The sequence below is a fragment of the Hakea prostrata genome, chromosome 1 (genome assembly GCF_041222555.1).
Source record: "Hakea prostrata isolate BN-2017 chromosome 1, UWA_Hpros_2, whole genome shotgun sequence".
Taxonomy (NCBI): domain Eukaryota; kingdom Viridiplantae; phylum Streptophyta; class Magnoliopsida; order Proteales; family Proteaceae; genus Hakea; species Hakea prostrata.
Window position 1 is genome coordinate 68,237,743 of NC_142600.1, and position 13,027 is coordinate 68,250,769.

The following is a 13,027-nucleotide window of genomic DNA, read 5'->3' on the forward strand; positions in this document are numbered from 1 at the left end:
TAAGAGCCTATTTGGTTACTTGAGTGTGAAGATTTCAAATATCTAGAGATTTCAAATCTATAGATTTCAAATATGTGGAGTCATAATTTATAAAATTAATTGTTTGGTTAACCGAATATGTTGAATAAAATCTGTGAATTCATCTGTGATTTTTGTGAATGCGCAAAAGTTTAGAGTTTTTATAGTAGGGATGAAATCTCTGGATTTCACCCTACACCCATAAATCTACATATTCACGTTTTTAGTGTAAAAAGATGAATCTCTAGATTTCATGAATCTAGAGATTTTCACAACCAAACGGGTATAAATCTCACATTCATGAATCCAAAGATTTGAAATCTCTAGATTCATGTAATCAAACAGACCCTAAAGGATTTCAAAAGATCCATGTTGAAACAGACTATATAAAGAAACGTGGATGGAGTATATATATAGTCTGTTTCAGCATTAATCTTTTGAAATCCTATGAAATTATAAATAAAAAATCCATCCACATTTCTTTTTATGGTCTGTTTCAGCATGGATCTTTTGAAATCCTTTGAAATTTTCCTTTTTAGTCAGTTTTTGTATATAAATACATCAAATGTTATTTATGTACTAGAATCATATTTTCAATATATATATATATATATATATATATTCAACCTTAAGAAAATTGAATTTCTAAAGATATGGTTAGAACCAAATTACGAACTATATTATGGAAACAAACCCATCTCTTATAATGCTTTTTCTCTTCTCTTTAATCTTGCACATAAGCAAACAATTTTTTTTTTTTTTTAATCTTTTTGGTAATCCTCTCCTTTCCCATCCCTAGTTTTTCCCTTCCCTATCAGTACACGCTCACACAGATGTCTCTCTTCTGCTACTCTTTCCTGTCTCTCTTAGTATCCCACTCCCCTCTCTCTAGGAAGTAATGATTGAAGTTTAAAGTAGAGAAAAAGAGCAAGAGAGAAGAGGATTCAGTTGCCCAGAGAGAAGCCTGTACAATAATTGCTTGGGGTAAAACATTGATTTCTCTGCCCTATAGTTATTTAATATGTATAAATAATTGCTTGGGGGAAAAAATCGATTTCACTGCCCTATAGTTATTTACTTGGTTATAATATGGAAAATTATATATACAAAAACTCCCTAGCTAACACAAGGTGGCCTAGAGAGGTAGAAGAGACCTGTATAAGTTAGTAACAAAATACTAAGAACCCTCAATCATAACTCTTATATAGGACATAATTAAATATATGTGAGATGGTGTGGTAAATAGAGTAAGAATAATGATTGGGTTACCCTTACAACAAGGATCAACTTTAAGCCTTTTGTTTGCACTTGTGACAGTCCCCAGATAGCAAGTACTAGAGAAGAAAAGTTTTTCAACTAAATATATGGACATAATTAAATATATATATATAGATATATATATATATATATGAAGTACAATACAGTGGTGACTAGGTAATAATCACAATTGGGTTACAACAAGAATCAACTTTAAGTTCATATTTGTTTGCACTTATTATGGATGATTTAACCAGAGAAATTCAATTAAAAGAATTGGCAGTTAGTGGATAACTCCTCAATATTCACATAATAAGATATGGCCCAAGACTGACCATCTCAGTAGTTGCGCAACTTGCAACTAACATAATGTTGAGAGGGAGGTTCTACATCTAAGATAATATATATTCTATAAATGAAATACATACCAAGTAACTTAATTGCTGCAGACAGTGTACCTCCAGTGGCTATCAAATCATCAACCACCAGAGCATGTTCACCAGGTTCAACTGCTCCAACGTGCATTTCTAGACAATCTGTTCCATATGACAAGACATATTCTTCTGAGATAACTTCACCTGCAGTCCAGATAATAAGCAAACAAATTGATAAAAGCTCAAAATACTGAGTGTTGCATTTTATTAAGAAAGATGCAAAATGCTAAAATAAGTTCTCCACATCTTCATGCACTACAAACAGTGTCATGCAGCAGACTGAAATAACCCAGGCATCATAACTTTTCAATACCAGACCAGGACCAGTCAAAATGTGTTTGCCCCTTCCTGATTAAATCAATTAGAAACAGGATTCTTTTGCAAAACATCTAACACCAGTAATTCCTCTCAGGACAAGTTTACAAACATGAATATGGATATAGCGGTAGTGACTGAAAACAATAACTCACAAGAAGAAAAAAAATCAAATTGCATCCGAATAGACATGTGGATGTCAAAAATATGGATAAGGACTGGTGTATGCCTGGACAACATCAGCCAGAAAAAAGAATAATAAAACACAAACTTACAATAAAAGAAAAAGGGGGGAAAAAAGAACTTGTAATATAACAAGCATACCCAGAGCATGAGGCTCTTATTACTGCAGGTTCTGGGATGATCATAATGTACATAGCCTTACCCCTGCTTTTGCTTGAGAGGCTGTCAGACTTGGTAGGCAGCTGTCTATTCAACATAATCTTAGAATCAGTTGTGAGGTGCTAAAGGGTCATTAGAGGGTAAATTATCCAGTCTCAGGATTAGCACCTGGGTTGACCCAAGAGGGATTTCTGATGACTTTTTTTTCAGTTTCCTTTTATATTTTGATAACCTTTTTAGACTAACTCTTATTCCATAAAAACCCTTTTTACATCAATAATGAGGCCAAACTGCAAGCTCTTTAAAATAGGCTTATCTGCAGGCCTAAAATAATGGGTCACACAGAATTCTGTATCAGGTTTGGATTAATAACACCTCTAAAACCCTTGGTTGGGTAGAGACGTAGTAATGGGTCTGTATTGGGTGGGTTCAGATGTGTTTGAAGAGTTCTAGGGATGTTTCCACAAGTCAGAAAAACCCAAAAATAGGGTAAAAGGGAATATTTGATATAGGTTAGAGGAACCTAATGACAATGCAATGGATGAAAACTTCGATCAAACTAGAGCTGATTACCTACGAGATGCTTACCAAGTTTCATCCAATTTGGATGGTGAAATTCAAAGTAATGAAGAATCTTGATTTTGGAGGGAAAAGAGTGTCATATCAAGAAAGGCAGCTCTATGGACTAACTGGGTGTTTGGCGAGGCAATGAGGGTCAAAGACTCAAAGGTGAATGGTATGGTGGGGATATTGTGGCTGTAGTTTGGACAGAGTGTGATGGTGGATTGCCGAATTATGGAGGTTCTTGATTTGTGGATGGAAGAAGAGATCGAACCTGGGGATGTGGATGTAAAACAGAAAATAAAGAGGAAAGGAGGAGGGAGGGTGGGTGGGTAGGCTGCCAGATACCTGGATGAGGGGCCTCATAGAAGCTTGGATCAAGTGGGGCTGGAGTTGCAGAAGGCTGTTCTTTCATCCCCAGCAAGAATGCAAGCTTGACTTCACCTTGGTGCTTAATTGATCTTCAATCTTGGACCTTCAAATTTGAGCACACACAATTGCAGCAGCAACTCTCACAAAGGGGAGTCAAAACTGAGAATAACTTATCAATAATCTGAATGGTAGCCTTTCATCAGGTGGGTTCAGCTAATTATAACATTAAACTAGGAGTTCTAATAGGAATGGAACTCCTAACTTAGACTGAGACTAGGAAAATAGAAACTAACTAGGTCTTTATAAGTCGGACCTTCACATAGGCTAGGTCCCAAACTATGGGACTTTAATGACATTCAAACCCGATTTAAGTAATTATAAAATACCCCTGATTAGGCAAAATTATTAAGCTCAAAGCGTGAAAAAATAAAGAATTGGGCAGCAACCCTAGGGGTTTTTCCTAGTCTTGGGCTTTCATTTGATGTGAGGATGCTCAGTTCCTACACCAGCTCAATAACAAATCCAGGCCACTGCATTATTTTTTGAATTATATCTTAAGCCCGATATTGACCATTTATGTCATGAGCCCTGTCCAATATTTCAGCTAATTCTGTCATCATAATGATGGTTTGGATTGGAGAAATGGCCCATTAGTTAACGGTGGTAGATGGAATAAGCTATTGATTGTGCGTGCATACATGTGAGATTTTTCATGTACATGGAAAACCTCCTACCTAGCTGTTAAGCAAGTAGAGATGGAAGACAAAAATCCCTTTACCCATACCCTCCGCTTTTAACTAGGTGAATAAGAAACCCTTCTGCCATTAGCCATAGCTGGTTCTGCCCCACTTGCACCACTTGCAGAGTCCCCCAACACCCATCCTCTGCTGCCCCACGTTCACTGAAAAAACTGCCCCTCAACACCCATGCGCTGCCGCACGCAAAAAACTTCCACATACAGCATTTGCACGTCTTCTGTACAACACATCACCCCCATGGTCCCACCCACTGCTGCACCCGATTCAACCCCCACTCTCCCCCCCCCCAAAAAAAAAAAAAAAAAAAAAAAAAACCAAAGACGCACACTTAAATTGTTAATTCTATTCTGATCAGGAAATCCTAAATTTCTGCAAATCTGCTTGTAATTTAGAACAAAAGTGCAAAATTCGAAGTGTGATCCTTATAAGTAATCTCCCAATATCAGGTTATCCAAAATGTTAATAGATCAAATTGGAAGAATATTGTAAATTACAGACGTCCATATCAAATACAGATTCTAGCACCAAATAAAGCTAAAAAGCAGCCAAGACTAGAAAATGAACCAGTGCTTTACCAGTAGGATAATAAAATTGAGCAATAGAACCAGGAGTTTATATACATGAGGTAAAGAAAATAACTCATTTTCTACTGCCAAATGGTAGAGCACACACAAGCATAAATTGCAATCACATGTGTACTACCTCCCATTTAGCTAGGGATTTAACCAGCATCTTAGGAATGACAGACTAAGATGACAATACCACAGTACATTATGTCTAGATGTTCATAGTATCAACCCCTAGAAAGTAGCAGTGTTCAGTCAAATAGCTGCAAAATTTTCTACTAACAGAGGCTGTTTCTCTGAATGGTAAATACTACAGCAATTTGGGTTGAGTGGGTCTATTCTAGCCATCACCAAAGTAACTCTATTTGGATGGCCCCCTCATCCTGATGCTTCTTTGGTATGGTGAAAGATTCTGAAGCTTAGACCTTTGCTTATGCGGTTATCAAGTCTTTGATCCTGTATTCCTGTTCATAGTATCAACCCCTACAAGGTAGCAGTGTTCAGACAAGCATGGTGAGAAATGTCGCCAAAACTCGACAATACTGCGGTGTTTCGGTAAGTAGCAACACAAACCCCCTAGCAAAAATGAAATTACAAAATGTTGGTGATAATATCGTCAAAACAGGACGATATTTTGCTGAAACAAGGTGATACTTGGTATTGACATGATGGGATCACTATTTACTAGCCTACACTTATACACTTGTACTGTTGACCATTGTACATGATATATTATATGTACTTGACTACTTGTATGGTATTGAGATGATGGGATCGCGTGCTCTTTTTTTTTTTTTTTTTTTTTTTCCTTGCAATTTAATGAAGATCTCTATGTTCTCTTGCATCATTTGCATATTTACATTTGTTTAAATTCATGTTCCATACTTCCAATTTCGCATGCATACAAATGAGCATGTGGCAATCAAGAACACCCATTTGCATTAAGTTTTGGGCAAAAATAACATTCCCAGTATTTTATTGGCCTCAAATTTGGTAGACACCAAAAACCAGCTCAAAATGACCCCAAATAACCCCCCCCCCGGAAACTGGTGGGCAAAATTTCACCGAAACATTCCCATATTTTCGGTGGGTGGCAAAATGCCATAATGGAGCGAAATTCTGCACCTTGCAGACAAGTAGCTAAAAGTCTTACTAAAAGAGGCTTTCCCGGAATCATAAATACTAAAGAATTTGGTTTGATTGGTGCTACTCTAGCCATCAGCAAGTTGAGTCTATCTGAAAGGCCCTGCATCTCCAATGCTTTTTTGGTTTGGAGAAGGATCCTAAAGCTTAGGCCTCTCTGCTTATGGGGTTATCAAGTCTTTGAGCAAAATGATTATTCCACTAGGTTCTGGCTGGACTTTTACGAGCATCACTTGGGAGTCCTGATCCTTCATTTAGTGGGTGACGTAATCATTCACAGTTTGGGTTCAGACACACTGATCAATGTTTCTAACGTTAGTGATTGGGTTCCCCCTTAACTGAAAAATGCTATAAGAAATGAAATGTCACAATATTTTTTTATACATGTCGAAGTGATGGAAAAAAAGAATATCTTTTACATATCCACCCAGTCCCTCCCCCCCCCCCCCCCTCTGTCTCCAATGCAGTTCTTCCCTATCCAAAAGGCACATATTTGTTGGAATGCCAATAGAGATACTGACCACCACTTTCTTCAGTTGTTCTTTCTGCTCAAGGATTTGGAATTGGCTTCTTGCTCAATGTTATCTTCAAAGAAGATGAATCTTCCCTTTACAACATGAACTGATCCAGGCGGATATGTCCTTTGTGTGTTTCTCAGTTTGTGACTGACTGGGTAAGCAAGCTTTGGTGCTTAACTGTATCATACTCAGTTGGAGCACAAACTTAGGAGATTGTCTCCAAATTCTAGATCCTTTCAGCAAATTCAGGGCTGCAATTTATTTGATGTAAGACAACTTGTCTGTGGTTCCCTCGGGTGTGTTGATTCTCCTGTAAATAGCTTGGCTGTTGGCTATTGGGATCTCCCCCACCCACTATAACATAGATGTGTGGTAGAGAGAGAACAGAGGACACATGCCATAATTGTCATGGCATCAAGATGTACCGGAGGGTGATAAAAACTAAGGTGACACCAACTAGGAGACCAAGACAACACTGAACGCCTAAGCACCCATTTAGCGCCTGGACGCCTAAGCAATGCCTTGACAACTATGGCACATGCACACAATCAAATTCTTGAGCGAACTACCAATTTGAATCTTCAATTTTCAGATCTGTGTTCCCTTGCATATTACAGTGAGTACATACTGAATACCCCTGCATGAAAAACAGAAAACTACCTAGAAGTGGAAACAACTAAAAAGAAAAACCTAATAAACTAAGCAATGCCGAAATAAAAAAGGGAAAATCCCTACTAAATAAAAATAACTATTAGATTTTGTTCCAAGTAAACTACCAGCATTTCCAGACAGGAGCACTGGTTTAGGACCAATTCTTAGGTTGGGCCTCCAAAAGTCGGTCCACCCAGGCAAGGGAACTGCATTGATGCGATCTTGTATTCTTGTATATTTGGTTTGCTTTTCATTCATATCCTTTTTCCCAAATGGGCCCCCTATATCTTTTATTCTTTTGGTAATGAATTTCTATTCACTAGGTAAAAAGAGAGAGAGAGAGAGAGAGAGAGAGAGAGAGAGAGAGAGAGAGAGACAATGGTTTTAAAGCCATGGATGTGTCAAACACAAAAGAGCATAGACCCTATGTGGAATTTCTAGAGAATGCATATTACAAACATGTACACACATGAAAGCGAAAGTGAAGATAGGCATACCAGGCAACTTCCTTGGTTTCCGCAAGGGAACAAACTTTGCTCCTATACCCAACGCAACAGGAGGGCCAAAAATGAAACCACGAGCCTCAATCCCTAGCCACAAAAAAAAATGAAATAGAATACCAAGAGAAAGTATAAAATGAAGATATGTTGTTTTTGACATAATAAAATCAGCTTCAGCATAAAATATACCAAAATGGAAAAATTCAAGCAAATGAAACATGTACCAATTCATGCAACTGTAAGTGCAGAACTACATTATCTTTATGTGTATAGGGGGGTGTATGTTAAATATAAACCATCTAGCAAAAGAATGTTACAAGATAAAATAACCGAAGTATATAAATGGCATATCAAAAGTCAAAACTTACACAAGACTAATAAAATATTCAAGAAAGGCATAATCAACAGACAATGTAAAAGCCATAATGATATGTTAAACAAGTCAATCAAGAGACAACTGAAGACGAATAATTAAGGATCAGCCAAAATATCAAAGAACAAGAGAGTTAATATTGCGGAGAAAGATAAAACAAGGAAATATGGGGCCCATAATACTGAAGTCCTGTCAGAACCATACAGATAAAAGTCCTCCAAATCGCCTAATATGTAAAGTATATGAAATAGAGTAATCATTCTAAACTAAAACATTAAAAACTAAACTCAACATATATAACTGATGACACGACTAAAAGAATCTATAGTGTCTATGTGGAAATTAAATGTAAAGATATTACATCATTTGGGTGCAAAACCCCTCCTCTTAATAAGTGACCCCAAAAAAATAATACATGCATAAATAGAATTTCATCATTAACTCCAAAAGAGAACACCATAAAATGAACTTAAGCTTCACTGACTTGCCTTTGTTCTTTCTAATCCCATCTGGAAAAAAGTATTAATATAAATATATAAAAATGATGCCCAGTAAAAATTAACATTGTTAAATATGCTACTAATATATATAATAATGTTAAACAATTTAGTATTTTCTCATAAGCATTGTAACATTTTATACAGACCACAAATCCATAAATTAGTCACTTATCATTCAATCAATCATTTCTTTCCCTTTAATTTATCATTTTCCTTAATTATAATAATTTCTTATTTTATTTCACTCTTTAGCCTTTGCATTCCATAAGTAAGGTATACCTTCAATCTATACCTCCAAAGTGGTTTTAGTTCATACCATCAAAGTAGCTTCATTACTCAATCTATACCAACAAAGTTGCAACATTCTTCACCACCGAAGTGGTTTCAATCCATAGCACAGTCAATTGGCACAAGGCCTGGTATACCTCACAAGTTCATATATTGGCATTCTATATTACTACTCTTTCACTTTTTCAATCCATTAGCTTCAATATTTATCTTCTTAAACATTCATTGAGTATCGGGTCATATATTGATTATAGTGCCTGCCAGCACAAGTATGTTATATCATTTTCCTTCTTTAGTGTTCTCCATTAACATTTATAGAAATCACATATCATTACAATACAATCCAATTGTATATACAATATCACTACAAATAACATTCATCACACATACAACATTTATTTAATTAGATAGGCAATCATTAACAAATCATAGCATTTCACAGAAATTCACACTATAATTTTAATAAAATAATATATGCTACTATAATATCATCATTCATGACAAGTTATACCATAGTAAACCAATTAAGGTGATGACCATCAATTAACAATATTTTCATCCCTATATGTTAAGAACCCAATAATCGAATACCGAAATATTGATATTGAATTACTAAAATGATAAATAAGAACAATAATCAAGATAATTCAGTTACAAACTTACAATGGTGCCAATCACCCCCCACAGGCTGCCCCTCAGCTTGTAGCTACCCAAAGACTCACATAAAATAATCCATAACTCTCCTCAATGTAGCATAATACCGTGATCCCAGAGCCCTATCACCATAATTGCATTAATCTTCCAAGAGTGTAACAGTCTCTTTGCAAAACCTCTCACTTCACAGCTATTTTGGGATATCTTCCAAAGAACCTAAGTTAAAGGTATCTTCATATGAAATGTATAATTCTGAGTTCTATTAACTATACCAAAAAGATTTGAGTCATTTACATTCTTAATAATTGAGTTATCTTAAATATTAGTGAATATAGCTCTAAATTCTACTCTTGGGTTCATAAATAATTCATTTTGATCTATTTTGGCCTAACTATTGGAATATAGTTATCCATTGTACTTCAATACAATGCGGCCAGTAACTTGAAGTGAATTGGGTGAAAGTGCGGAAAGAGAAGGATTCGAACTGTCGATAACAAAAGCAAACGTAGCAGTTACAATGCTACGCCATGAACCACTCGGCCATCTCTAATAATTATGACTTAGAAAGCAAGTGAATAGCGAGCCATTCCTATTATTATAAGTATATGTACAAATGAGCGATTCAATGGGGCAAAGACTTTCTAGCCTACCTAGTTAAGCTCAAATCATTCTTTCTAGCTAGCATGGTTGAGCTCGAATCATTCTTTATAGCAAAATTTGTGAGTCACTTATTGGGAGGTTTGATAATTTATACTTGATGGCAAGCATAATTTAGAGGGAGGTTTGGTAATTTATACTTGATGGCAAGCATAATTTAGAAGTAGTTGTTCTATATAAATGATGGATAATTAAGTCTTTTTTCTAACCATTTGAAATCACTCAATTTCAATTTCAGTAGAAGTTATACTATTTTGAATACATAGAAGTCATTTTGTCAAAACAGAAATTCAACAAGACATAGCCTCCCAAATAAAATAAATACACACAAACTAAACTCCAATTAAATACTACAATGCAAAGTTAAAATAGAACCCTTTAATTGAATCATAAACATAGCATGTCATGCTTGAATTCATTGATGTACTGATGTAACCTCTTTACATAAAGCATAAGCATGATCTACTAAAACACTCTTCCTCTTTTCTTTTATCATTGATCAATCTATAATTGAAACTCATAATTTCTTCACTACTATCAACTAAAAATTAACATTTCATTTCAGATGATATTAACAAAAGTTAAACATAAAGTTTGATGTACTAACTCAAATATCAAGTTCTAATTTGCTTAGTCCACCTTCTTGACTTTGCTTGCATTAATCATCCATCAAGCACGTGAATCCTTCTTCAAAGCTTCAAGATTTTCTCTTTATTCCTCCATTCCTCTCGTTCTTCTATCTTCCACTCTTCTTGCAAGTAAAACTCCAAAATGAGCTCAAGCTCTATACTTAGTCTATTAGGATTATACTGGTAATACAAGTAAATCTCCATTTCCTTATAATCTTTCTCATTATATCCCCATAAGGTTCTGGCTCCGCTATACTCTAAACCAATGAAATTTTATACAATCCTTAACTCTTTTTCTTCCCAATAAGCCTTTTGTTCTTATCATGTATCAAAATAGATCCTCAAATCACTTAAATCGAACCCAAAGTGAATCAAGTAAGAGCAATTTTGTATATATACAGTTGTTGGATTTATTTATGTCTTTTGTACTCAGCGGGTCCAATTAATTATAGTTTGGTTGTATTTGGAACAGGTTCTAGGTCAATTACTTGTACAGGATATAGTTATATTTATATGGGAATTAGGGTTTTGGGTTTCCCTATAGGCTTATAAATAGTCTCTGTGGGATAACCTAGAGAAAAAGGCAACCAAAAGGGTAACAAAGTGGTGAGGTTTTCAGGAAATAGTGGAATCTCCCTTTCCTAGGGTGGATGTAAGAAATCTTGCTAAACCACTTTAAATTAATTGTGGTTGTGAGTGTGTTTTGCTTGTGTTCTTCTTCATGGTTGTGCATCTGTCACCAAGAAGTGATATCAGAGCAAGATTTGGTGGATCATGACCGAAAGTGTGCAAAGATCCAAGGAGAAGAGGAACAGTGTAAAGAGAACAACGAAAAGCTCCGATGTATAAATCGAAGGTACAATCCCCTAGTATTAAAGATTAAAAAATCAAACTTTTTTATTATTTCTTTTTTTCAATTATTTAAATCGTTGAAGAGAGAAGATCAAAGGAGGAAAAAAAACAAACTTGGAAGATCTGTTCCTAAGGTCATTGGGAAGAAGAAACAATGGGGACAATTGGCTTTAATCATGAAAGAAGAAATTTAAAAAAATAATAATAATAATAACTATGAAAGGGGTGTGGTTAAGAGCGATTGTTTAAAGTTTTTTTTGCTAACATGTTCTCTTTAAACAAAGTTTTCATTAAGTGGAAGAGGACATGGAACCAAAAGAAGAAGAAGAGGGGAAAAAAAGTCTTGGTGGAAAGAAGAAGAAAAAGAAGGATCTTTCTTTTTTTTTATCATCGGATCAATACTGTACAAATTGTTTTCAACAGGACTTTGTGCAAAAGTTTATGGTACAAGGTTAGTTGTCCCTAAGGTTTTATTCCATCCCGGACTCAGTGGAACTAATGAATTGAGGACATTTTGTTTCATTGGTATTGATTTTGTGGGTTCATACAGATATCAACGGACAAGTTACTTAGCTTGATGGCATGCACAGAGGGCACAAATCAGGTAAACAACATGATGGAGAAGAGTTCAAATTTCTTTATTGAATTTTTCAATGGTCATTATGATTTCACCTTGTGGCAACAACGTGTGAAGAGTATTCTTATGCAGGAGGGGATTGTTCAGGCTCTCATAGAAAAATCAGAAAGGTAGGAGACAATAAAGGAAGATGAGTCGCAAGAGTTGAGGGATCTAGCAAACAGTATGCTTCAATTATATCTTGCAGATAATGTTCTTATGAGGTCATCAGGTTGGCTGATCCAGAGGAAGTTTGGGCAAAGTTGAAGAGTAGGTACAAGTCCAAGTCATTGACAAATTGGTTGTTTTTGAAGATACAATAATATCACATTCGGTTTTTCAAAGGGAGCAAAGTTTGACAAGCACTTGGATGAGTTCAATAGGAATTTGATAGAGTTGTCAGCTCTTGACGAGGAGATTAAAGAGAAGAACAAGGCATTACTCATGTTGGCATCACTACCTCAGTCACTTAATCACATTGTGATTGCATTATTTTTGGTAAGGATACTTTGAAATTTGATAATGGTATTACTGCTTAATGATGAAAGAAACAAGGTGGAAAAATAGCGGTAATAGTGGGTCAGATGAAAGTAATGCTTTTAGTTGTAAAGGGTGCTCATGCTAGAGGAAGATCAAATGGGAAAAAGGAGGGGTCTGGCAAGTCTAAGGGGTCGCTCAAAGTCTGTCAGTCGCAAAATAGTTTGTTATTATTGCAAATAGGAAGGTTATATAAAGTGGGCTTCTCCAAGGCGTAAGGAGGATAAGAAAAAGGAGGAGGAGTCTAAGATGAGTCTTAAAGTGATGATGGAGGGGATCTCCTTCTAACTACATCATTAGGTATAGATACTTCAAAATGGATTTTAGATACTGGTTGGTCATTATATATTTATTCAGTCAAGGATCAATTTGGTACATATCATGCATGTGATGGTTACTGTCAAAATGGCAAACAATGTGGAAAGCGAAGTTATCAGAATTGGAACTGTATGGATTCGCATGTTTGATGAGATTGTGTGAACTTTG

General features: G+C 35.6%; 1 protein-coding gene across 7 annotated transcripts in view; it reads right to left on the reverse strand.

The window, feature by feature from the left end:
- LOC149029556 (adenine phosphoribosyltransferase 3-like) overlaps window positions 1-13,027 on the reverse strand; it is a 43,508-nt gene that overhangs the window by 9,191 nt on the left and 21,290 nt on the right. For 5 of the 7 annotated variants that reach the window (XR_016171182.1, XR_016171183.1, XR_016171181.1 and 2 more), the window contains exons 3-4: window positions 7,433-7,525; window positions 1,704-1,853 (exon numbers count right to left, since the gene is read on the reverse strand). Coding sequence is in view for 3 of the 7 variants with exons in the window: in XM_089141944.1 (XP_088998070.1) it covers window positions 1,704-1,853; window positions 7,433-7,525 (243 nt within the window). In the remaining 4 variants the exon portion in view is untranslated. The remainder of the gene's footprint in view (window positions 1-1,703; window positions 1,854-7,432; window positions 7,526-13,027) is intronic. The other 2 variants (XM_089141946.1, XM_089141945.1) reach the window with 2 other exon arrangements.